This window comes from Gymnoscopelus braueri, assembly GCF_963280865.1.
Source record: "Gymnoscopelus braueri genome assembly, chromosome: 4".
Taxonomy (NCBI): Eukaryota; Metazoa; Chordata; class Actinopteri; order Myctophiformes; family Myctophidae; genus Gymnoscopelus; species Gymnoscopelus braueri.
The window spans coordinates 1,345,644-1,372,930 of record NC_137605.1 but is presented as its reverse complement, the minus strand read 5'-3'; the positions used below and the strand labels follow the sequence as shown (position 1 = coordinate 1,372,930).

Sequence of the window (27,287 nt, the reverse complement as noted above, 5' to 3'; positions counted from 1 at the left end):
TTGTGATTTGACACGTTGTAAATCTGCAGTTTTCACTGTATTCAACTTTTCTTTCTTAATGAATCAGAATGTTGGATCATAATGATATTTGAATTGAAGTTAAACAAATCGTCAGCAAGTGTTTCGAGAAACTGGTGAGGGAATACATCAGCTCCACGCTACCTGCCTCGCTGGATCCGTGGCAGTATGCATACCGCAAAAACAGATCCACCGACGACGCTATTGCCATGGCTCTCCACACCGTCCTCTCGCACATGGACAACAAGCTGCTGAAGGACAAATATGTACGTATGCTGTTCGTGGACTACAGCTCAGCATTCAACACCATTGTCCCAGCAATACTTGACAAAAAGCTCAGAGACCTAGGGCTACACCCAAGCATGTGCGACTGGATACAGGACTTCTTGTCCAACCGACATCAGGTGGTGAGAATGGGCAGCATCACATCCGACCCCCCTGACCCTCAACACCGGAGCACCCCAGGGATGCGTGCTGAGCCCCTCCTCTACTCCCTGTACACGTATGACTGCATAGCCACACATGTCTCCAACACCATCATAAAGTACGCGGACGACACGACAGTGATAGGCCGAATCGTCAACAACGACGAGTCTGACTACAGAGAGGAGATCAAATCACTAGCACGCTGGTGCCGGGAGAACAACCTCTCTCTTAACGTCGACAAGACCAAAGAACTGATCGTGGACTTCAGGAGGCCGCGGAGAGACCATGCGCCCATCCTCATCGACGGTGCTGCAGTGGAAAGGGTCAGCGAGTTCAAGTTCCTCGGAGTACACATCGAGGAGGACCTCAAATGGGAGACGCACTCCACACACGTGAGGAAAAAGGCTCAGCAGCGACTGTACTGGCTCCGCCGCCTGAAGAAGCTCGGAGTAGGACATCGCATCCTCAGGCTGTACTACAACAGTTCTGTCGAAGGCATCCTAACAGGCTGTGTCACGGCCTGGTACGGGAACTGCACTGCCCGAGAAAAGATCAGCCTACAACGAGTAGTGCGATCGGCAGAGCGGATAATGGGAATCGAGCTCCCAGCGCTCCAGGAACTGTACAAAAAGCGGTGCGTGCTCAAAGCCAAGCGCATCATCAAGGACAAGCACCACCCAAGTCACAGACTGTTCAACCCCCTACAACGACCGCGACCGGGCAAGGGGCTCTACCGCAGTATCAAGAGTTCCACCACCAGGTATTGGTGTAGTTTCAATCCGGCGGCTGTCAGAATGCTGAATGGGGAATAAGCCTGGATGAGGCATAGGCCTTGTTCAGCAGCCTTTTCTTTTCTGGCTCTTCCTGAACACACCTGTGGATTATACCAGGGACAATGACTTGGACTTTAGCCCCCCCTCGGACACACCTGTGGACTACACCAGGTACAAATGACTTTTTGTTGCACTCTCTCATGGAGCTACTTGCGGATTATACTAGGGTCAGTCCACTCTAGGTGGACACGCACTGACCTTTTGCACCTTAATCCCTTGTATAACGCACTGACTTTTTTTTGGTCTTTTTTATTGAGCTCCTTTTCCTCTAAGCACCTTAACGTCCATTGTCTATCATGCACAGTATAAGTATAACATGCACAGTATACAATACATTGCTGCTATGCTCAGGCACCTTAGTTTAGTTTTTTTTAGTTTTTATTATCTCAGGTAATTTGTAAATATGTAGATAACTTGTCTGGCCTTCTGTTGCTCTCTTGTTTTGATCTCCTTCCCACTTACCCCCCACCCTCTTCTTCTCCCCCCCCCCTCTTCTTTCTATGGAAACTAACGTTGCGATGGGAACGATGTACAAAAAAGAATTTCACCCACTCTTTTACCTTGTAAACCTGTGATGTGACAATAAAACTGATTCTGATTCTGATTCTGACAAATGATATTTTTATGCATATTGTTTTGAACACCTCAGTGCATTTTGTAAATGAAAAGTGTCATTTAGTTTTAGGAAAGTGTTTCAACTGTTTTGTAAAACTGTGGTTCTCAAACTTTTTACAACTTTTCAACGACGACCATTAGGCCACCAGACCCCCATAACTCTGAGAGTGTACAAATGGAACCAAATGGACCTGTAAGGGTCCATTTGGTTCTATTTGTACACTCTCAGAGTTACAGACCTTTAAGGGTCCATTTGGTTCTATTTGTACACTCAGAGTTACAGACCTGTAAGGGTCCATTTGGTTCCATTTTCTACACTCTCAGAGTTACAGACCTGTAAGGGTCCATTTGGTTCCATTTCTACACTCTCAGAGTTACAGACCTGTAAGGGTCCATTTGGTTCCATTTGTACACTCTCAGAGTTACAGACCTGTAAGGGTCCATTTGGTTCACAATACCGTTTTGCTGTGGACCCCCTGCGACCCCCTCAAGGACCCCTGGGGGTCCCTGGACCCCACTTTGAGAACCCCTGTTGTAAAGACACTTCTGTTTGGAGTAATGTGCTCAAGCAATCCAGAAAACTGTTTTATTAACAAATAAAATGTAATCTTTTTCTATTAATCTTTGCTTTGTCTTTATTGTTTTAATTTTGTAACAGCTTTTTACTGTGGTGTAAGAAGTACAATTATTATTATTATTATTATTATTATTATTATTATTATTATTATTATTATTATCATTATTATTATTATTATTATTATTATTATTATTATTATTATTATTATTATTATCATTATTATTATTGTAACAATTTAAACAGTTCTGGGATCATTGTAACGTCTACTCAGGCTTTTGTTGATTGATTCAATATTTAGATTTTTGACATGAATTTCATCAGCCACGCCCCCTCCTGTATTGAGAAGGTGAGATTGTAGATCTGCTATTTTCACCTTTTTTTTTTTAATCTTTGGGAATGTTTTGTTAAACTTTCCTCCTATAATGACATAATAAAATATAGATTGTTTATTTCTTTTAAAGGAAAACATATTTTAAATATTCACACTCCTGGTGGAAGGAGTGAAGGTCATGAGACTGAATATTAACATTAACCCATTCAATCCTGGAACGCATCTCTGTCATTTTACATTTATTTGCCTCTTTAAAAATAGCAGATCTACAAGCTCATAGGGCGGCACTATGAGCTTGCAGATCTGCTATTTTTTAAATAAAATCGTGAAAGTGTGTGCAAATCTTTGAATATATATATATTTTTAAGCGAACATTTGTAACTCAAATCTTTGCTTCTGGGGGTCCCTGGAACAACAATACTTCACAAATGTTTGAAAACTATATATTCAAAGATTTGCACACATTTTCACGATAAAAAAAAAAAAGCAGATCTACAAGCTCATAGCGCGGCACCGAGTGCCGCGCTATGAGCTTGTAGATCTGCTATTTTTTAATTATCGTATCTGAGGCTTGAAATCATCATGTTTTAAAGAAAACTATCAAACACAGAAAAACAAAAAGATAAATCACATGTTTAAATTTGTAATTTCACATAAATAGTGTATTTATTGTAAAAATACAAAGTCTCCTACGTGATAAAAACATCACATACGCTGCTCTGTGTGGAAGCAGGAAACTTCCTGCACCGTGGAACTGTTCTACTGTACGGCAAGGGTTAACTTTACAGGCCACGCCCCCCCCCCCCCCCCCCCACAATAATACTATTTGAACTGCTCTACTGTACGGCAAGGGTTAACTTTACAGGCCACGCCCCCCACAATAATACTATTTTAACTCACCCTGGGCAAGACCTGGGATGTTGGTTGTCTAGGAAGTTGACAACCGGAAATGGTTGAATTTGCCGGAAGTACTGCCTAAGGAAATGACGTTGATGCTTTACAAATCTGTTAACATTCTCCGTGAATGAAACGAGTGTTGTGATTGGTCAAAAAATATTGTTTCCGGGGGAAACGCGTACGACGGAAATCCTGCCCACTCAGGACTTTCTAGACATCCGCTGCTTTAGGTCGTGACCAGGCTCGTCCCTATAGTGCCCACCTATCCTCTATTACATGGAGGGGCCCAGATGTCCCTATAGGGCCCACCTATCCTGTATTACATGGAGGGGCCCAGATGTCCCTATAGGGCCCACCTATCCTGTATTACATGGAGGGGCCCAGATGTCCCTATAGGGCCCACCTATCCTGTATTACATGGAGGGGCCCAGATGTCCCTATAGGGCCCACCTATCCTGTATTACATGGAGGGGCCCAGATGTCCCTATAGGGCCCACCTATCCTGTATTACATGGAGGGGCCCAGATGTCCCTATAGGGCCCACCTATCCTGTATTACATGGAGGGGCCCAGATGTCCCTATAGGGCCCACCTATCCTGTATTACATGGAGGGGCCCAGATGTCCCTATAGGGCCCAGTGTGGTGAGCCCTGTGTGTGAGACGGAACACGTTTTGGATTCATTGTATTTAAGGATGTCCCTAAATCAGTGGTTCTCAAAGTGTGGTCCGGGGACCCCCAGGGGTCCTTGAGGGGGTTTCAGGGGGTCCCCAGCAAAGTGATTGATAGTTACAGAACAAATGGACTCTTAAAGGTCTGTAACTCTGAGAGTGTACAAATGGAACCAAATGGACCCTCACGGGTCCATTTGGTTCCATTTGTACACTCTCAGAGTTGTGGGGGTTTGTGGGCCTAATGCGTACCAAAGCGGGGGTCCTTCAAATGAAAAGTGTGTTGTCTCCAGAGCGTTAGTGATCCCACACTCCACAGTGCATGACATCATACACAGGGATTGCAGATCAGATCATCAAAATAACATAAAAAACAGGCTAATCTTCATTCCACCCCCTGGTGGTGAAATGCATGCAACTGCAGCAGGGTTTGGGTATTCTAACCTTTGGATGGTCTGCACCACTGGCTGCTTATGTCTCACTATTCTCTGTGTACCTCTAGTCCTCTATGTGTTGTTCTACATTGAATATATTAGGATTTATACTTTGTGATTTATGGTTGTTTGTATAGTGTGTTAGGTGTTGTATTGTCTCATATTGGACCACAATGGAAACCAGCTTCATCTTTTTTTGCACCATTAAAGTATCTACTGTATGTATGGGCTGGAAATGCAGTATTCATCAGGGTTGTGGGCAGCATGGATGGCTGTCATGTTAGAATGAAACCCTCTAGTAAAGACAGACAGTGCTACAGGAAAGTCATGTTTTGAGGAAAATTATATTTTTGCCTAAGTCAGCTCTTCATGACACTGGCCACCTCTGGTAAAATGTCTCCTAATTGAAAAGGATCATGCTGTTCCCTCCCCTTTTAGAATAATGGCCTAACTCCCTAGTGTGACTTAGGCCAAAATAGGCATTTTTTTCTGGCCTAAGTCACATGGTTTTGTGACTTTATTATTAATTATTTGCTGATTTGGCATTTTTGGGGGCCTAAGTCAGATTTAATCCTATTTAAACCTATTTAAATCTCTTATGTTACATAACTGACAGACAGTGTTATTTTGTATTTAATAGTCATAATTTTTAATAAACATTTTGGATGAAATCATTAAGAAATATCATATAGTTTTGTTTTGGATCAGTTTTTTATTTTTTGTGAAAATCCCCAAAAAATGACACAGGCCAATAGTTTAGCAAGGTGACGAAGTGTAAGTTTGTGAACATATTCATTTGCTCCTGTTCACTCTATAAATAAATGGTCTGCAGATTAAATGTGTCTAAAAGCTATGTTACACTACAACACTCTGTAAATAAATGGTCTGTTAACATGGGGTCTGGAGATTAAATGTGTCTAAAAGCTACAATACAAACACTTGATGCCGGTCAAAACTAACTCTTGTATCTCTCGTGTCATAGAGTGTTTGTTCAGTAACAGTGTTAAATAGCTCTATATCGTGATAGTAATCATTACTATAGAGTGTTTGTTCAGTAACAGTGTTAAATAGCTCTATATTGTGATAGTAATCATTGCTATAGAGTGTTTGTTCAGTAACAGTGTTAAATAGCTCTATATTGTGATAGTAATCATTGCTATAGAGTGTTTGTTCAGTAACAGTGTTAAATAGCTCTATATCGTGATAGTAATCATTGCAATAGAGTGTTTGTTCAGTAAAAGGGGTCTACCTCTCTCTCCAGCTCTTTAATTAAACAGGAAATACAATTTTATATTGTTCTAATTGTGTCTGCTCATTTAATTTTGTCATCACTTCCAGTTGCACTTGTTTATCATGTGTCCCGTATGGATAAAATGTCTCTCCTGACCTGAAACTGCATTTTCAATGATTACAATCACAATATAGAGCTTTAACCTTTTAAGAAAACACTTTTTGTTCTAAACAAAACATATCACGTACCCTACCTTAAATGTTTGTACCACCAAATACATATCAATGTGTTTCATTAGTTATGTAGAAGAATCTAGTTATATTATAGCATCATTGTGACACGCCCCCAAAACACACACAACATCCATTCAGTTGTAATAGCGCCTGAAGCTCTCTGGTTCCCTCTGCTGGCTTCCAGTTAGAACTGCCTCTCCTATATTTGCTCTAGTCTATCCACCTGTTTCCGCGGGAATTTACTGGAGCAAAAATCCTGTGTGGGAAACATCCTGCGGGGGGACCGGAAGTAGGAAATAGCGGCTCAGTGTGTTTACATTTGCCAGCAGAACGTAGCTGTACTGCTAACGGGCCTTTTGCATGTAGTTGAAGCGCAAGGGGGCGGGGGGGGAGAGAGTCAGCGCACTGAAGTCAAGGCACAGACTACTGTGTTGTTGACGGACAACGGATGCACGCTTATGAGAAACAACACAAATAAAACCTGGCAAAACAGTTGCGTGCATTAGCGCAAGATGAGGATAAATGAAACATTCAGTCTAAATGTCCAGCAACTACTACCAATACTTTTGTATTTGAAACCTTACATTTCTCTAAATATTATAAACTCTTAGGACAGCCTAATACAAATATAATTTATGAAAAGGCTACTATAGGCTACAGTGAAGTCGGACTGAATGACTGAAACGTTTTTTCTTTTTTAACTCTCTTGGTGATTATCTGGCACAGTAGTTGTGGATTAGCAAACTGGACATTAATGTTTCCTTTTCGCGTGCGAATTACTGGACATTTAGACTGAATGTTTCCTTTACCCTCATCTTGCACTAATGCACGCAACTGTTTTGCCATGTTTTATTTGTGTTGTTTCTCATAATAAGCGTGCATCCGTTGTCTGTCAACAACACAGTAGTCTGTAGTGTGCCTTGACTTCAGTGCGCTGACTCTCTCCCCATGCACCGCCCCCCCGCCCCCTTGCGCTTCAACTACATGCAAAAGGCCCGTTGCGAACGAGCTACGTTCTGCTGGCAAATGTAAACACACTGAGCCGCTATTTCCTACTTCCGGTCCCCCCGCAGGATGTTTCCCACACAGGATTTTTGCTCCAGTAAATTCCCGCGGAAACAGGTGGATACACCTGTTTCCTAAGTTGTGTGGGCATCACTTCCTGTCGATTTAATTGGATATCATTGGTCATCTGACCAGTTTCATTGGATTTCATTGGATCAAATCGACAGGAAGTGATGCCCACACAGCCTAGGAAGCAGGTGAATACACACACAATACTGTAGCCTACAGCTGCAAAAATAGCTGATCTACAAGCTCACAAAGTGCCACGATGTGTTGTGTGCTTGTTGATCTGCTATTTTTCCGCAATTCTTTGGGATAATGGCATGCCCAAAATAGGGGACACCAGGTTTATTTATTTTTTATTTTTTTATTTAACCTTTATTTAACGAGTAAAATCACATTGAGACCATTGTCTCTTTTACGAGTGTGCACTGGCCAAGAGAAGAGGCAAATAAATGTTACACAGCTCTGCCAGTAACAACAATACAGGACATTACAAAGACAAACATGACATCCGCAATACCAAAAACCTACCACCAATAGCACCATATACAGACTATTTAAAAGGCTAATAACAACAATACATCATAAAACTAATAAACTAATATAAAACTAAGATCACAGCACTTGCTACTCGTCAAAGCAGGAGCAATGGCTGGAGAGTGTGCCCATGGCAATCCTCTTAAAAGACACTAGGGGGATCGGAGAAGCCAATTTTAATCTGGTCTGTAGATCGTTCCACGACCGGGGTCCAAAAAACGCGACGTTTTTTTTCCCTGCCTCAGATTTAATATTGGGTACGACGTAGCGCATCCAGGCATTTGATCTGAGGTTAAGCGAATTTTGGACAAGTTCAAATTTTGAACAAATGTACGAAGGGGAATTTCCTAGAATGGCTTTGTAAATAAAAGTGTACCAATGTAGCAACCTGCGAGATGCTAAGGAGGACCACCCTACTAAGGAGTACAAAATACAATGGTGTGACCTGTAGGTAGAGCTGGTAATGAACCTCAATGCAGCATGATAAAGGGGATCAAGTCTACCCAATATTGAGGAACAGGCGAATCGGTACACAATGTCGCCGTAGTCGAGTTGCGACATAAACAGGCCAGTGACCAGCCAGCCAGGTTGACAGTTGTTAATTGTGTCTGTGGGCTTTGTAAATATTGATCCAATGAAAAGTATTAACAAGAGCTTATGTCTAAATCAGGGGTCTTTAACAGGGGGTCCGGGACCCCTAGGGGGTCCTCAGAGTTACTACAGGGGTCCGCCAAATCTTTGTGTGATAGGATTATTTTTTTTACCTTGTCCACTTGAACCCTAGCATCCATTTTTTGAGGAGAACTTTAGCCAAAAATAGCAGATCTACAAGCTCACAACGCCTCGCAGCGCGAGAAAGAGGTGTTTGGTGTAGAGGGAAAAAAGAGCAGACAGAGTAAACAAAAATAGTTGAATCTGAAACACAATTTTAGACGATATAGAGGAGGGGGTCCCTGCTTCATCTCTCTCTCAGCGAGGGGGTCCTTGGCCTGAAAACGTTGAAGACCCCTGGTCTAAATAATAACTACACTGGATCCATTGGAACAGAGTTTTTTTTTATATATCCTGAAAAGTAATAGTTTTGGACATACAAGGTTTCTACCTGACAATATGTTAGTTCACTAATCAAACCAGAAAGTCATTTTATTCCCCATCAGTGAAGAGAGTCATTTTATTCCCCATCAGTGAAGAGAGTCATTTTATTCCCCATCAGTGAAGAGAGTCATTTTATTCCCCATCAGTGAAGAGAGTCATTTTATTCCCCATCAGTGAAGAGTCATTTTATTCCCCATCAGTGAAGAGAGTCATTTTATTCCCCATCAGTGAAGAGAGTCATTTTATTCCCCATCAGTGAAGAGAAATCCAATAAGCACAGAGTCAGAGTTGTATGGGTCATTTCTCATTTTATTACACGATTCATTAGTTTGATCATTATTTCCGTTTTTCAGTTTTGCTTGCAAGTACAATTACACAAAACGCAGGACGAGTTGCCAAATTTAGACCCAATCCGGTGGAGACGGAAGAGCGTGTCTTTGGTCGAGTTCCCGGTGAAAATGAAGAGAGAGCAGCTCTTTTCAAAATGGCGCCGCGAACGTTCCCTAAACAATCTACACCAGACAAGACAGCCCCGAAATCTTACATTTAGTTTACACGTCTTTCTCTAAAAGCCGACCTGTACACACACATGGAACCATTTGGTTGTAGTTGTGCTTAGCACCACACCGCGTCAATTAAGTACAGGCCCCAGGCCTGAAGCCCGGTTTATAATCCATCATACTACGGTGTCGCGTGTCAAAAATAAACCAAGCAAAACGTACAAGCTCTGAGCTCGTACGTCGGCTATTTCCGGCACGCGAAACTGTGGTTACATCGACGCATAAATTAGGCATAAGCTAGTTGTTTCAGATTTTTTTTATATTGTAGGCAAGTCAGTTGTGTTCTCAAACTCGAGCGTCTAAAATTACGGCACAGCTGAGAAGCCGACGATGACCCCTTGATCCAATCGGTTTATCACGTTATAAATAAAAAATACATAATAATTACATCCAAAACACAGCATTGTAAAAGGCAATAATAATGCAGCAATTAAAATCTCCATAACCATTGTTTTATGTATATTTCATTAGGGAAGGGATGGGTGGGAGGGAGGGAGGGGGGGGTTGGAGAGGGGGGGGGTGACAGAGCGGTCTAGAATGGGACGGAGGACATTTTACGTACAAACGTGAGTTGATTAACTACAGTGTACACACCATTCTACTGTAACGTCTGCTAAATGCTGGTAGGACATAGGGATGGGATTATTCAACGCTTTTACTATGAGCCAAGATGTTAAAGAGACACAATTAATCAATCATAGAGGCTCAGTATAATCATGATCTAAACAGAAAGAAAATGTATGAATGTAGAACTGAACTGAACCAACATTCTCTCACTTCCCAAATAGTACTGAGGGGTGACTACATGGACCACATGTCATGTGACCAAAGGGCAAACGTTTGACGTGACGGGGCTCCCTTCACGTCATGTGACGCCGTCCCGGTCACTTCCACACTCGTGGAATGCGGAGGCGAGCGTTCTCTCTAACCCTTGATGTAAAAAAGGTGACGTTCAAAAAAAGTTTAAACGACAGAGACATTGCCGTCTTCATCGTCGTCCCCCAGTCAGCATGTACCATCACGAGTATTATACAACATATAATAAAACCCTCACATGTATAAATGCTCATGTGATACATGTGGAATAAATGTACGCGTAATAATGGTGATAATGGTTAAAACGGTGATTGTTTCTCTCACTATAATCACACCGTCCATAATGGTCCCATCCCTGTAGGAAACGTCAGTGGTAAGAGGAGAGGGAGGGAACAGAGGCAAGCTTATTCTCATCTATGGTTTTCAGTAGTATCAATACAAGGTCAATTAACTGACTTAATTGTGAACATACAACATTGTTTTTTTTTTTTATTCATTCACTAACGAAGCTGTACAAATTATACAAGGGCTACCCTCTCACCTCGCCGACCTAACCGCCACGCAAAAACAAAACCGCAAACCGACTTGCGATTCTTATTCTGGCTTTAACAAGAGCGACGTTTAAAAAGTCCTTTCGCTTTGTTGTGTCAAACATAAAAATAACTAAAGCAAAAAGAAAAACTCAAACAGAAATGGTTACAGGCCATGAGTAAAGCGTAAAGCCTCTCTTACGAGAGGTTTAAAACGGTACAAACTTTAACCTTGCTCCGTTGTAATGGTAAAGAAAGCAGGATTGTTGTTGTTTTGTAAAGTGACAGCGTTCTGAGAGAGAAGAAAGAGTTAACTGGCATCGATAGGTTGCATCTGTACAATGCGTTTACAGACTTACGTGTATGAATTTACCTCAAACAAACAAACAAACAAACAAACAAACAAACAAACAAACAAACAAACAAACCGTGTGACATTAATAACATGAGGCTAATGTAACTCCTAACCAACTGGCCAGTTGACAATCCACCACTAAGCTCTTTTCCCTCTGTCCTGTACTGCACTATAACAGTGTTCCACATCGATGCTCTTTCCCCTCTGTCCTGTACTGTACTATAACAGTGTTCTGTATCGATGCTCTTTTCCCTCTGTCCTGTACTATAACAGTGTTCCACATCGATGCTCTTTTCCCTCTGTCCTGTACTATAACAGTGTTCCACATCGATGCTCTTTTCCCTCTGTCCTGTACTGCACTATAACAGTGTTCTACATCGATGCTCTTTTCCCTCTGTCCTGTACTGCACTATAACAGTGTTCTACATCGATGCTCTTTCCCCTCTGTCCTGTACTGCACTATAACAGTGTTCTACATCGATGCTCTTTCCCCTCTGTCCTGTACTGCACTATAACAGTGTTCTACATCGATGCTCTTTCCCCTCTGTCCTGTACTGCACTATAACAGTGTTCTGTATCGATGCTCTTTTCCCTCTGTCCTGTACTATAACAGTGTTCCACATCGATGCTCTTTTCCCTCTGTCCTGTACTATAACAGTGTTCCACATCGATGCTCTTTTCCCTCTGTCCTGTACTATAACAGTGTTCCACATCGATGCTCTTTTCCCTCTGTCCTGTACTATAACAGTGTTCCACATCGATGCTCTTTTCCCTCTGTCCTGTACTGCACTATAACAGTGTTCTACATCGATGCTCTTTTCCCTCTGTCCTGTACTGCACTATAACAGTGTTCTACATCGATGCTCTTTTCCCTCTGTCCTGTACTGCACTATAACAGTGTTCTACATCGATGCTCTTTCCCCTCTGTCCTGTACTGCACTATAACAGTGTTCCACATCGATGCTCTTTTCCCTCTGTCCTGTACTGCTCTATAACAGTGTTCTACATCGATGCTCTTTCCCCTCTGTCCTGTACTGTACTATAACAGTGTTCCACATCGATGCTCTTTTCCCTCTGTCCTGTACTGCACTATAACAGTGTTCTACATCGATGCTCTTTCCCCTCTGTCCTGTACTGCACTATAACAGTGTTCTACATCGATGGTCTTTTCCTCTGTCCTGTACTGCACTATAACAGTGTTCTACATCGATGCTCTTTTCCCTCTGTCCTGTACTGCACTATAACAGTGTTCTACATCGATGCTCTTTTCCCTCTGTCCTGTACTGTACTATAACAGTGTTCTACATCGATGGTCGAGTCACGACAAGCTAGAATGACTCGTTGGGTGAAAAGCTCAAATCTATCAACATGTAGCATCGATACGGCGTGCTAACATTCAACATGGTGTCCAGTCTGAAGACGTGAAGCCGTCGGTGCGGCTAATCAACACATTCAAACGATATTCGCTCAAGGCCTCGTTCAGACCAAGGAGGTTCACGGAGAGCCGAAACAGTTTTATACTTTGTCGTACCCCGGCGCCGCGCGCTGAAAGCGGCGTACAGCGTTAAAAGAGGGAACGTAAATCAAGCAGTCCCGGCAGTCAACACTACTGGACGCGGCGGCCGCCATTGACTTCAATGGAGAGTGGTTTGCCACGCGGGGAAGGCTTGTTGCGCTCTCGGGTGCTTTGGACCCTCTTGCCACTGACATTTCAACACACAGGCAATAGCTGTGTGCCGTCTCTGACACACACACACACACACACACACACACACACACACACACACACACACACACACACACACACACACACACACACACACACACACACACACACACACACACACACACACACACACACACACACATAAACTGTGTCACCACAGAGTTGTACCAGTCGGCACACTCAGGAGTCAGGACTGTCGTGATTTAAATCATGCTAAATAAATATTTGCTCGGCGAAACATCTGATTTTAAATGCTGCTACAGGGTTTGTAACAACTCAGCGCTACTACACTGATGTCTACCTTACCAGGCAGAAAGGCCAAGCTCCCAGGACCACAGTTTATTATTGAAGCTGCTGTGTCCTGGTGGTCAACTCTGGTATTGCAGCATCTCCGCATTTAAAATGCTACTGCACTCACTTCTATGGTGTGAAACCCTAGTGAGCATGCTTGGTGATCGAATCCTCCGCATCTGGGCACCAAATAGGGCACCAAAAAACAAACGCGGAAGTAAAGTGTACGTCCGGGTGCTTAACGCGCTGGGTGAGCAACTTCATTGAAATGAATAGGTGGGGGCGGGGCCGTCCGTTTTCTAGTTCTTATATAACTCTATGGGCAGCGCGTGTACCGCGTCCAGTACGAATGAACTGTGGGGGGGAAACATCGCAGTGATCTGTGTTACAGGAGTTTACTAGTCATTCAGACCACTGTGATTGTTATTATTTTTTGTGTGTGTTTGTTTAGGACTTGCACACAATGAAATGTCAAAAACGACAGACAGACTCTCTCTCAGCACTCAAAACTCTTAACCTGACCGCACATGGTCGCTATGCGTTAAAATCCACACACCCGCGAAAACGTGTAAAGGAGAAAGTGGGCACTCTACTGACACCTAGTGGACAAGGAGGGCATCCGGCATGTAGCGTGGCGTCTACTGGGGTAATGCTGCACTCGACTAGCGTGATGAGATGAATGAATGAACAAATGAATGAATGAACGAATGAGTGAATGAACGAATGAACGAATGAACAAATGAACGAATGAATGAATGAATGAATGAATGTATGAATGAACGCGCTACTGAAAAGGAGATGGAATCTCTACCTAAAATACATTCAGTCAGAAATTACTGTGTCGTTTTTAGTCTTGTGCTGGTTTATACAACAGTCCGTTTTCATTCAGCCATGTTAGGAAAAATGTTTCTCCCTCTCTGAACAGCACAATGTATACGCTTTTTATTTTTATTTTTGTTTTTTGTTTTTTATGTATTATTCCTTTACACATCAATGCAAATTAATCATAGAAATGTCTATCTAGTACTATGTAGATTTGTTTTTCGTTATTTTTTTCTCCTTACGTTATTTACATTGTCGATTTTTGACCGGTGACATTTTCCGACTCTTCAAAAGGAAACGGGAACAACACAGAAACGCTAGCGTCGTACATCAAACTGTCATGCTGTCATTTAAAATAATCCCTTTACACACTTTTTTTTTTCTTTTCTTAGTTTTTTTTAGGTAGCAGTACGAGGAAAAAGTCAAACTTATCATTCACAGACTAACTTAACCGAACAGAATATTTGGTACATTTTCAGCCTAAATCTTCCAAGAAGCCACTTATTATAATAATTTATAATTTGTCAAACGACCGTGAACTATGAACAAAAGTGTCACGTTGACAGTTTTTTCGCAATTGAAAATTCACCGTTTTTCGTTTCACAAGCTATAAATGAGCCTTAAGGCCTTTTGAATTACCAAGCCATGTTTTCGTTACGGACTGGCGAGCCTGTTAGATTGAAGCCAGTGAAACTACACGATTCAAACTAACCTCCGCTGACGTTTGCATGCGTTACGTTACGCTACTTAACGGAACTTCTTGAATCTCGGCGTTCCCTGTCCCTACTTTGGTTTAACGGCGGCGAGGTTAGCTTGTCTGCTTTTGATTACGAATGTCGTTCCGATCGAGCGTCAAAAATATAGTTTTTCCAGTCACCCTCATCCTACGGAGACGTACTATTCCAGCAGTAACCATTTCTAACCACTAAAGGGAACTAAACACAAGGAGGCGCTATCTATGCACTGGGTTTAGGCATCGAGTTTCTAATGAAGAGCAACAGGGGTCAAAGTTCAGGCCACTGAGATGGAACTTCCTGTTCGTAAATACAGGAGCATAGAGACTATAGCGCCCCCTGGGATTATCGACAAACATTGATGATGAAAATAATAATCCCGGGAATTTTTTTCCAAGCAGAAGAGTTAAGCGGATGCGGCGTGATGATGTCATATCCTGTTTGTTTACATTCCATAAATGATGATGATGATGATGATGATGGTGGTGGTTCATTATTGGTCATTTACTGTACAGTGGGAGGGATTTGAGATGTGCCCCGCCCACACATCGGCCCCCCAGCTCAACTTAACTCTTTTATGGTCACAATTACATCATAAATACATCATAAGGGGGAGGGGGGGGGGGTGGTTACCCAGGGGAGAGGGGGCGGGGCTTGGGGGGCGGGACGGGGCAAAAGAAAGAAAGTGATTGGGTGGGGCGTGACCCGTAGAGCAGCCCAGCCAGCCAATGGCGCGCCTCAGTTCATTTGTTCGAAGAACTTGTAGGTGGGGTTCTCATAGCCGTGGTTCTGCATCTTGTTGAGCTGCCGTTCCTCAGGGGTCAACATGGGGTCAACCTGCTGCAACACACACACCCACCCACACACACCCACACACACACACACACACACACACACACACACACACACACACACACACACACACACACACACACACACACACACACACAGGTCACAGAGGTCACATTGTTATAATAACAATAAGATTTATAATGAATAACAATAACATTTATTATGAACAATAAAATGTATAAATAGCATAATGTATAATATAATAACAACAACAATATAAGTTATAATAACTTAAGTTATAAGAACATAAGATATATGATGTATAAGCTAAATGGTTATTGAGCCAGAGGCCCGGTTGTCCCAGGTTCGATTCCAGGCCAGGACAGCAATGTGACATCGTATCCAAAAAGTAAAGCTCAGCCCCCCTGCTCTCAGATGTTTGACATTTTAGCGGCCAAGAAAATGTTACCGACGTGTTGAAACAAGCGTTTAAATGACTTTTTTAGTTCAGCCTGTGCCATGTTTCCCCAATGCATCCTTACGGGAGCAGTACAGCCCATGGGACGGGGGTTGACTGGCCAGGGGACAGGGACAACAGATCCCATAGGCCGAACTGCCGATCTCCAGTGTTGACACAAAAACACTAATAAACAGCCTACGTTTTGGGAAAGTGACAAATGGGCGTCGTTGTTTTGTGCATAATATGCTAATGGTCAATGTCCGTGTGCAAGTTGAGATCTTATTGCTCAACCCGCCGAGGAGAACCACGGGGGACAGACACTGAGAGGAGAACCATGAGGGACAGACACTGAGAGGAGAACCACGGGGGACAGACACTGAGAGGAGAACCATGAGGGACAGACACTGAGAGGAGAACCATGGGGGACAGACACTGAGAGGAGAACCATGGGGGACAGACACTGAGAGGAGAACCATGGGGGACAGACACTGAGAGGAGAACCACGGGGGACAGACACTGAGAGGAGAACCACGGGGGACAGACACTGAGAGGAGAACCATGGGGGACAGACACTGAGAGGAGAACCACGGGGGACAGACACTGAGAGGAGAACCATGGGGGACAGACACTGAGAGGAGAACCACGGGGGACAGACACTGAGAGGAGAACCATGGGGGACAGACACTGAGAGGAGAACCACGGGGGACAGACACTGAGAGGAGAACCATGGGGGACAGACACTGAGAGGAGAACCACGGGGGACAGACACTGAGAGGAGAACCATGGGGGACAGACACTGAGAGGAGAACCATGGGGGACAGACACTGAGAGGAGAACCACGGGGGACAGACACTGAGAGGAGAACCACGGGGGACAGACACTGAGAGGAGAACCACGGGGGACAGACACTGAGAGGAGAACCATGGGGGACAGACACTGAGAGGAGAACCATGGGGGACAGACACTGAGAGGAGAACCATGGGGGACAGACACTGAGAGGAGAACCACGGGGGACAGACACTGAGAGGAGAACCATGGGGGACAGACACTGAGAGGAGAACCACGGGGGACAGACACTGAGAGGAGAACCATGGGGGACAGACACTGAGAGGAGAACCATGGGGGACAGACACTGAGAGGAGAACCACGGGGGACAGACACTGAGAGGAGAACCATGGGGGACAGACACTGAGAGGAGAACCATGGGGGACAGACACTGAGAGGAGAACCATGGGGGACAGACACTGAGAGGAGAACCATGGGGGACAGACACTGAGAGTGACTTTCCTTCATTGTGTACAGTAGGATGAATGAATAATAAAAAGGTGGTGATTTTACCTCAACGATCCCATGGCTGATGGTGCCGTAGGGCTTCCTGCGCACCAGCAACAGGCTGATCACCATCACCATGGCGATGGCCACGGCAACCACTAGCAGCCCCACCATGGCGCCGCGGTTGAACGTCTCCAGGGCGTCGGGTTGCTGTGGAAACCACAGGAAACGTTATTACAGATGGTGATTCAATTCAGGCTCTATGGAAAGAAACTGGGCCTCTTCCTTACTTCCTTCACTGGTGTTACCAATGATACTAATGAAAGCTCCACTTAGTTCTCAAACCTTTTCATTTCAAGTTTGACCAGAAGGAACAGAGCCTTCATTAGTATCACTGGTACACAGGAAATAAGGAAGGAAGAGGCACACTTTATTTACAATATGGCTGCTGTGCATAGAGCCAGTTAAATCAGATAACCAAACAGCATTGTTAGTCAGAAGAATTGATTAAGTCTATCTATGATTAATTGATTTGATTTAAATTGATTATGGATTAATGATATGGTTAATACAGGCCCTGGCATCCCTAGTTTTGGCAATTTTGGCCAAATCTGTAAAAATGTGGCGAAAAACAAACAAACATATTAATTAAAACATTGGAAATCTACAAGCTCACAGCTTGTAGTGAAGCGATGCCTTGTGTGCTTGTAGAACAGCTATTTTCACTAGTTAATAATAATAAGAATAAGAATAAGAATAAGAATACCTGAATTTATATAGTGCCATTCACCATAAACAACCAACAAACAAACAACCAAACAAAACAACAAACAACTATTATGCCATAAGCCTGAGAGAAAAGGTGTTGTAAGAGCCATTTGAGCCTTAAACATGATTGTTTGTTAATTGATGATGTCACCGCATGGGGCTTGGTCAGTAGGTATTTAACAGGGCTGTAATCAGCAGCAGGTGTTGCCAGTGGCAGAGGCAAACAGTTAGACTGCGTTACATGACAGCTGGAGGTCCTGTGCGTTTGACTGTTCATTTATTTATGTTATTATTTATGGTATGCTATAGTGAATGGCACGAAAGCTACTAAGAATAAAGCATTTGTTTATTAACTCAACGGACACTTGTGGACATCAGTTCGTATATGGAGCACACGTCAGAACTCCCTCTGCAACCAGTATAGTGCATATAGTAGTATAGGACTCTTGACACTACACTTAAATAGCACCTCAAGTATAGGACTTGGGCGCTACAGGTGTCTTTGTCATACTAATAAGTATATATGTGTTATGTGGTTTAAGAAAATGTCCTTTTTATTTACTAAACAAACCCTGATTATGATAATAAAATGATGATTTTATTGGATGTAAATGTTAGGATTGATTGTAATGTAAATGTTATGATCATATTATGATAATAATAATAATAATGTAATAAAACTTGCTGTAAACTCACTGTAAATATTATAATGATATTATCATAACTAGAAACAAAATGTTAAGTGTGCCTGCTGATCGCTAAGTGTTTTAACAACCTTTGATTACTTGTAAGTACTTTAACTTAATGTAATAAAACTCACCAGCTCATCTCTCTGGATCTCTGGAGTTTTATAAACCAGCTGTTTGAGCTCCACTGAGCTGTTGATCTGTAGACACACACACATTAATATCATGTTATTAATCATTATTCATCTTTATTTATCATTTATTAATCATTAATGAGCTCCACTGAGCTGTTGATCTGATAGGGACACACACATTAATATCATTTTATTCATCCTTATTCATCTTTATGAATCATTTATGAATCATTAATGAGCTCCACTGAGCTGTTGATCTGACAGGAACACATAAAAATAAGTCAATTAATAATTGATTGCCTAGATCGCATATATGCGTTCTTTCATTTTTTGGGGGAAAATTCCACTAGGGGCGACATAACACAGCTTTGGAATGATCGATCGTCTCTCAGAGAAGAAAAATGTGGATGTGACATCATTCCAAAAAACGTCACTTCCACCCGCCCCAATGATGGGATTTTCAGAAAAACGGCTGTAACTCAGTTTCTTTTTTTTCCATTGAAAACCGCCCGTTTTCAGTGGACCAAAGCTCCAAAATGGCGGATCGCAGTTGAAAACTTGTCGTTCCCATGGATACACAGATCCTTCCGCCTACTCGCAGGAACCTTTTTTCGTGTTTTTTTTTTACACAATGTCGGTTCCACTGCGTCTCAAATATCGGGGATAGAAAACTATGTTTAATATCTTGGCAGTCAATGTGTTAAGCAAAGTGTTACTCTAAAATGGTCCTAGATCTAAGACGAACAGAGAAGCGTTAACAGAACCAAACTCCAGCTCACAAGATACGATGCAAAGAGAGTCATGCTCCCTGCACAGCCCTGTCCATCAGGTCATACACAACTTTCTTGAGTTACAAATGGATACACCATGGATGTTACTGTGAAGACTCTTCTCTACATGATTAGCCTCCCAGCCTGATCGTGTGCAGTGATTTACTTTTATTAAAAAAAAACAACGTAATAGTTAATTACCACGTTCATATTCTTACCTTGTCCTCATATTCGTAGGTGGGCCCCCTCTCTGAGGTGGGGTAGTCGTAGTCTATCACAGGGGCTGAAGGCACTGAACATAGAAAGAAATGACAAACTTGAGATATTTTCACATAGTATTTTCAGCACTCCAAGATATTTTTAGATTAATATTGAAGTGAATCATAGATTTTTGTATAATCTGGGGAACAAAATCTATACTTTAACGGATGTAGTCTATCTAACTCACCTTTCTTATTAGGCTGGGGGTCTGAGGATAGGGGAGGGGAGGAGGAGAGGAGGAGAAAAGAGGAGAAAGGAGGAGAGGAGAGAATTATAACAAACTATGATAATATGCATTCATATGTACTCTAGTCAGTGTTAGTATATTGTGGATAGGTTTCACATTCTACGCTCTAAACAAAAAAATGGTTAATTAAAGAATAAAAGCAGTTGTTTGGCTCATAATCATACGGAAATTACATATACATGTGCCAGCAACCCTGCTGTGTGTGTGTGTGTGTGTGTGTGTGTGTGTGTGTGTGTGTGTGTGTGTGTGTGTGTGTGTGTGTGTGTGTGTGTGTGTGTGTGTGTGTGTGTGTGTGTGTGTGTGTGTGTGTGTGTATGTGTCTATATGTACCAATGGGTGGGGGGTAGGGTCTGTTCTGGAAGGCCCTCTCCTCCTCCTCCTCGTCATCCTTCTCCTCCTGGCTCTCAGCGGGGAGCAGCTCCTCTGTGGTGCGAGTCTCTGAGAAGGAGGTGGTCATCAGCTCACTGATATCTCCTCTCTCCTCCTTCACTAGCTCCTCTAGAGGAAGGACACAAGGACACATGATTATAGTTCTCCTCTCTCCTCCTTCACTAGCTCCTCTACAGGAAGGACACAAGGACACATGATTAAAGTTCTCCTCTCTCCTCCTTCACTATCTCCTCTAGAGGAAGACAAGGACACATGATTAAAGTTCTCCTCTCTCCTCCTTCACTAGCTCCTTTAGAGGAAGACAAGGACACATGATTATAGTTCTCCTCTCTCCTCCTTCACTATCTCCTCTAGAGGAAGGACACAAGGACACATGCTTAAAGGTCTCCTCTCTCCTCCTTCACTAGCTCCTCTACAGGAAGGACACAAGGACACATGATTAAAGTTCTCCTCTCTCCTCCTTCACTAGCTCCTCTAGAGGAAGACAAGGACACATGATTAAAGTTCTCCTCTCTCCTCCTTCACTAGCTCCTCTACAGGAAGGACACAAGGACACATGATTATAGTTCTCCTCTCTCCTCCTTCACTATCTCCTCTACAGGAAGGACACAAGACATGGAGGGACCTTGAGGACACACTTACGTATGTCGTCGTGCAGTTCTTCGGCGAGGACAGGGACCTTGTAGAGTAGAGCCAAACTCTGGTTCATCCTCTCCTCAATCACATGCAGGTGTGTGTACACCTGTAACACATTCACATTATCAATGACATGCAGGTGACTGTACACCTGTAATATAATGACATGCAGGTGTGTGAACACCTGCAAATCACACCATTATGTTGACTACAGTGACGTCACGTCACTCTTCCAGGTCAACTCAAGTAACTCTTGAGTTAAAGCTGTACTATTCCACACAACCAATGACTCTGACCTTCTAGCATGGAGGCCATATCATACAACAACATTTCGCTGCTTGTACCAGTATAAGTAATCAGTAACAAATACAACTTATTGAATCATTTCACTGGTGTTTCCTTCCTGGTAAAACAACAGTGTTGTTGTACTGATTGCACGGTTGACACCGACACCTTTGTTGCCTAAGCTTGGGGCGAGACAGGATATGGACAACTGTGACTGTGTGGGTTGTGTTTGTTCTACAGTCCAGGCTACAGTACTGGGGGGTAAATTGTGTGAATACCTTTTGCTTACGTACTGGGTTGTGTTCTGGGCGGGATACAGTGATGATGACACTGTGACAATGGCCCCGATTCATAAAGGGATTTACGACCATATTTTGTACCTACCGGCATTTAGGACAAATCCTACACCTGCAGTCGGATTCATAAAAGTTTTTTGGTCTGTGTTTTGTGCGTCAGGTGCGCACGTTCTCAGGTCAGCCCCGAGGCTGTCTTACCAGGGCTGAAATGTGCGTATGTCTTTAGAATGCTTTATTCTTCATGCCAAAATCAATTACAACAGTGGCAAACCTCAAATAAAATATATATGTGCCCAACATTTGTCAACACATATACATAAAAAATAAAAAATAAATGTCAAACGATGTATTGCTTGTAGCCTATGCATAATATAGACATGTAGATTCCACCGCTTTTTATTTATTTTCTAGGCTATCAGTTCCATTTAGAGCTGAATTATTAGATCCCTCAGTGAGCGGGCCATCTCACCCAAAGTGTCACGTAATAATGAAAATAGGCTATCATGCCTTAATGAAACTGCGGAGGGACTGACGCACCAGTGTCCGTGCCGCGGTATTAATTGGTAGGCTAATAGCCTACTGTAGGCTACTCTACTGTATATTGATCACATGAACGCCACACACAACAGCCTAATAAATGTTACCATCTGATGAGGAAACTATAGTGATGAAAGCTGTGTCCAGAAGATCATTCCCCATTCAGACGTAGGACAGTGATATATTAATCAAAAATTAACTAATTTAATCAATAAGTAATCAATAAGCTCTGGTCCATAATCGGATAGCAGCGTTCCACTTGTATGCCCTGGATTTATTTCAACATCATCTTTTTACCTGTTAAACGTGAGCAATGTTATATCCTTTCCAGGTTATTAGTCTATTATTTGCTGGCGGGGTTAAACCTTGTAAACATTACACATTACGTTCAGCTGATCCATCGTGCAATAGCAGGACTCGCTTCCAGACAGATCAGAATGATGTTCAAGTTCTCTGTCAGTGTCAAGGCAATGCGGCCGACAGCTGTAACCGGTGTTGCCAGATTTTGTGAGAGAAATAAGCAACCAGGTCTATGAAAATAAGCCCAGAAGAAGCAACTGGCACTTAAGCCATTATAAGCACTTTAATTAAACCGTTGTGAGCTTGTAGATCTGCTATATTTAGCAAAATCTTGTAATAAAATGTGGAATATTTGGAAGATTTTTAAAACATTCTAACAACACAAATCTGCCTCCAGCTGGCACAAAACATTTTCAGATGGGGCTTATAGGGATAAATTAGCCTACATATTAACTTGGGGGTCCATGACATAAAAATATTTGAGAACCACCGGTTAAAACAATTGAACAATTGTGAAGCAAGCCCAAATAACCAACTACACTTAGAAACAAGCCCCAAAAAACCGCACACCACTGCTACCAATATTTACAAGCAACTTTACAGAAAAATAAGCGCAAATTCGCTTATAATAAGCGGACATGGCAACACTGTGCCGTAAAGTGACGTTAAAGTTGGATGCTGTTGGATGCAGACTTCGAGATTAATCAGCTCCTACACCTGGTCATACGCACGTCTCTGTGATATACGAACCCCTTTGGGAATTGCACGTCCGTTTGTGACTACCAAAATACGACCTCCTTTACGAACTTTATTTACCCCATATTTACGACCCTCGTTATGAATCGGGGCCATTGTGTCTTGTAATGTTGATTTCTGACCTTTTGTATCGCTGCGTCCGACAGCACTTTACTTATTCTGAATCTGTAACTCTGTAACTCTAACTGCAGTGCTGCCTCTTGGCGACAGATTCTCCCCTTGTGAGATCAATAAAGTTATCTATCTAGTACGTATGGGATAAGGATAATTCCTTTTAACAGGACGTTCATTAAAGTCCTTGTGGGCTTGTTTCCAATGAGGGCCTGTGAGCAATTAGGGATTAAGAGTCTTGCTCAGGGACAAATTTCATTTCATCGACACATATGCTGGCGTAACCTGGAATCGTACCTGGGGCAACCAGGGTCTCTGGCTCCCTAGGCGGGCTCACTAACCACTCAGCTATGACCGCCCCTTACGAATGAAAGGGGGGAAGGGGGTCGCGCTTGAAGGTGCAAAGTACCATTCTAACTTGCTTTATCATATAAAAACGAATCCACAACCCATTTTGTGAACCACTGCTCTGGTAAAAGCATAAATTGTGAACCAGTAGTGCTCTGCTCTGGTATAAATAACAGTATATATTGTGAACCAGTAGTGCTCTGCTCTGGTATAAATAACAGTATATATTGTGAACCAGTAGTGCTCTGCTCTGGTATAAATAACAGTATAAATTGTGAACCAGTAGTGATCTGCTCTGGTATAAATAACAGTATAAATTGTGAACCAGTAGTGATCTGCTCTGGTATAAATAACAGTATATATTGTGAACCAGTAGTGATCTGCTCTGGTATAAATAACAGTATATATTGTGAACCAGTAGTGATCTGCTCTGGTATAAATAACAGTATAAATTGTGAACCAGTAGTGATCTGCTCTGGTATAAATAACAGTATATATTGTGAACCAGTAGTGATCTGCTCTGGTATAAATAACAGTATAAATTGTGAACCAGTAGTGATCTGCTCTGGTATAAATAACAGTATATATTGTGAACCAGTAGTGATCTGCTCTGGTATAAATAACAGTATAAATTGTGAACCAGTAGTGCCCTGCTCTGGTATAAATAACAGTATAAATTGTGAACCAGTAGTGCTCTACTCTGGTATAAATAACAGTATATATTGTGAACCAGTAGTGATCTGCTCTGGTATAAATAACAGTATAAATTGTGAACCAGTAGTGCTCTGCTCTGGTATAAATAACAGTATATATTGTGAACCAGTAGTGATCTGCTCTGGTATAAATAACAGTATATATTGTGAACCAGTAGTGATCTGCTCTGGTATAAATAACAGTATAAATTGTCCACACAGACCTGGAACTTCATCTGCTCAGCTTTCTGTGGGTCGACGGCCTCGATGTGCTGGTAGTGTCTGAGTGTGTGTCTGCGATCCTTCTGCTCTGCCGCCATGTAGCGCTTCAGAGCCTGCAGTACCCGCTCCGGCTGCAAGAGGGCAGTGTGGTGTCACCATGCACACACACACACGCACACACACACGCACACGCACACACACACGCACACGCACACACACACACACACACACACACACACACACACACACACACACACACACACACACACACGCACACACACATTTCTTACATTATTTGTGTACTGCATCTCCAATCTGGGAACCCATCGCCAACTGAAAATGAAAAACAGCGCCCTCTGCTGTTTGTTCTATGTCTGTTGGCTCTGGGCGGAAGAAAACGTAACGCCAGAGCGCAAGGAAACCGGTGTTTGTTGTATGCCTTCAGCGCATCACTTCCGGTTGGTGCGACTATGTTTTCATTCCCACTAACAATATTTCTACACGGAACACTAACACCACTTCTCCCAGAGAACATGGATCGTTTTGGTTATAAGCCCACTTGTTTCTATGATGAAAGAGTAAGTTAAAATGTGAATATCTTTCCGTGGTTTTGTCTGCTCCGCGGACGCTATTGTTAAATTAGTTTCGGTTTGTTTCGAGGGGGGAAGGATCGACGGACACGTGAATCCCGCCCACTACATTTGATTGGGTAAAGCGCGGCCTGCTTCCTGATCTGAAGGCACGCCCATGCGCACACGTTATGACGAACCTCCCCGACAGATTCCAACGCAGTGCAGAAGCTGTTCTTGAGAGATTACTGCATCTCTGACAGTCTTCTCTGACACTTCTCCAAACAGCCACTGGAATTCTGTGTTTAAGGAAGGCCTGTATTTCTCCATACAGCGCTTAACCTCGAGCCACGTATGTTACTTATCTGTACGGGTCTTATGTGTACCGTATTGGTCCATATTGTTCAATAAAGAAGTGTTTTAATACCATCTGTGCCACTGAGCTACTGTATATTACATCGGCCTGTGCCGGAAATTGTGGCACAGCAAGTGAAAGCCGGTATTACACGTGATGGAAACGAGGGAATGACATTCACCCATACGGATTAAGATGGGTACCTTGAGGGTTGGCACTTTATATTATCAATGTGTAAATGTCATGTATGGAGAAGTACGGGCCTTAAACACAGACTTACAGTGGGGGACGTGTCCAACACAAATGTCAGAATCGATAAAATACATCTGACAGTCTCGCTCCAAGGCAAGCACTGGAGCTGAAAGGACTGCACTGTGAAATCCCCACGGTTCATTTAACAGACCCCCAGGTGTCCGTTTGGTTCCATTTGTACCCTCTCAGAGAACTGGAGCTCTTACCTGTGGGGGCTCGGTCTGTACGGCGGTCAGGTGGTCTTACCTGTGGGGGCTCGGTCTGTACGGCGGTCAGGTGGTCTTACCTGTGGGGGCTCGGTCTGTACGGCGGTCAGGTGGTCTTACCTGTGGGGGCTCGGCCTGTACGGCGGTCAGGTGGTCTTACCTGTGGGGGCTCGGCCTGTACGGCGGTCAGGTGGTCTTACCTGTGGGGGCTCGGCCTGTACGGCGGTCAGGTGGTCTTACCTGTGGGGGCTCGGTCTGTACGGCGGTCAGGTGGTCTTACCTGTGGGGGCTCGGTCTGTACGGCGGTCAGGTGGTCTTACCTGTGGGGGCTCGGTCTGTACGGCGGTCAGGTGGTCTTACCTGTGGGGGCTCGGTCTGTACGGCGGTCAGGTAGCTCTCCAGGGCCAGCCGCCGGTTGTTGTTCAGCGTAGCGACCACCCGGGCCAGGTGGGTCTCCACCAGCCTCTGTCTCTCTCCTGCTACCTGCTCCTCCAGGGTCTGGAGAACTGCCTGGAAGTGCTGGAGAGAGAGAGGAGACAATTAACACAATATGTAGAATTATGGTGATTGGGTAGTATCCTTCTAAACATAGTTTTCCTGCTGTTCTAAGTATGTACAGTAGGAGGATGTACATTTTATCCTTTGCTTTTATGAAATATCCCAGACCAAGATGGTTTTATTGAAGTTTGACCACTTCAAATTATTACTGTAGGTACTTGATTGAGTGCTAAGGGTGATTTATGCTTTTGGTTGCTCGTGCACTGGAAATAGCAGATCTACAAGCTCACATACAAAGACGTACTGGCCTCTATTCTTTGAGACACACATACAGGTATTTTTCGGGGGGTCACCGAATCCGCCATTCCTTCACCAGGTGAAACAACACAGCTTTCACCATTGGAATTGCATTACGGAACGTAAAGATTGTTACATTTAGTGGGTTTATTTCGTCATAGCGCAACATATGGTGAGGTATTGCAGTGCAGGTCATTGCAACAACCACCAATTTTGTGAAAAACGGGACAGACAGACAAATATTCTAAACTTTCCGTGATTCTGCCAATAATCATATTCTTTGAGACACATCCAGGTTTTTGCCGGGTCATACAAGGGAATCACGTGACGTTGATCCCCTTCCCCTATT

At 43.2% G+C, this 27,287-nt stretch overlaps 1 protein-coding gene and 1 pseudogene across 2 annotated transcripts in view; one reads left to right on the top strand and one right to left on the bottom strand.

Annotated features, from left to right (window-relative positions):
* The window catches only part of LOC308084327 (protein NLRC3-like), a 297,537-nt pseudogene that overhangs the window by 26,152 nt on the left and 244,098 nt on the right, over positions 1-27,287 (top strand). The gene's annotated exons all lie outside the window — the stretch shown is intronic.
* aplp1 (amyloid beta (A4) precursor-like protein 1) overlaps positions 12,266-27,287 on the bottom strand; it is a gene marked incomplete at its 5' end in the record, with an annotated part of 76,723 nt that continues 61,701 nt past the window's right edge. The window contains 9 exon segments of the mRNA XM_080427179.1: positions 12,266-15,635; positions 17,389-17,532; positions 18,911-18,976; positions 19,899-19,972; positions 20,129-20,149; positions 20,519-20,686; positions 21,221-21,320; positions 24,764-24,892; positions 26,504-26,662. Coding sequence (XP_080283305.1) covers positions 15,537-15,635; positions 17,389-17,532; positions 18,911-18,976; positions 19,899-19,972; positions 20,129-20,149; positions 20,519-20,686; positions 21,221-21,320; positions 24,764-24,892; positions 26,504-26,662 — 960 coding nt within the window. The 3' untranslated portion in view covers positions 12,266-15,536.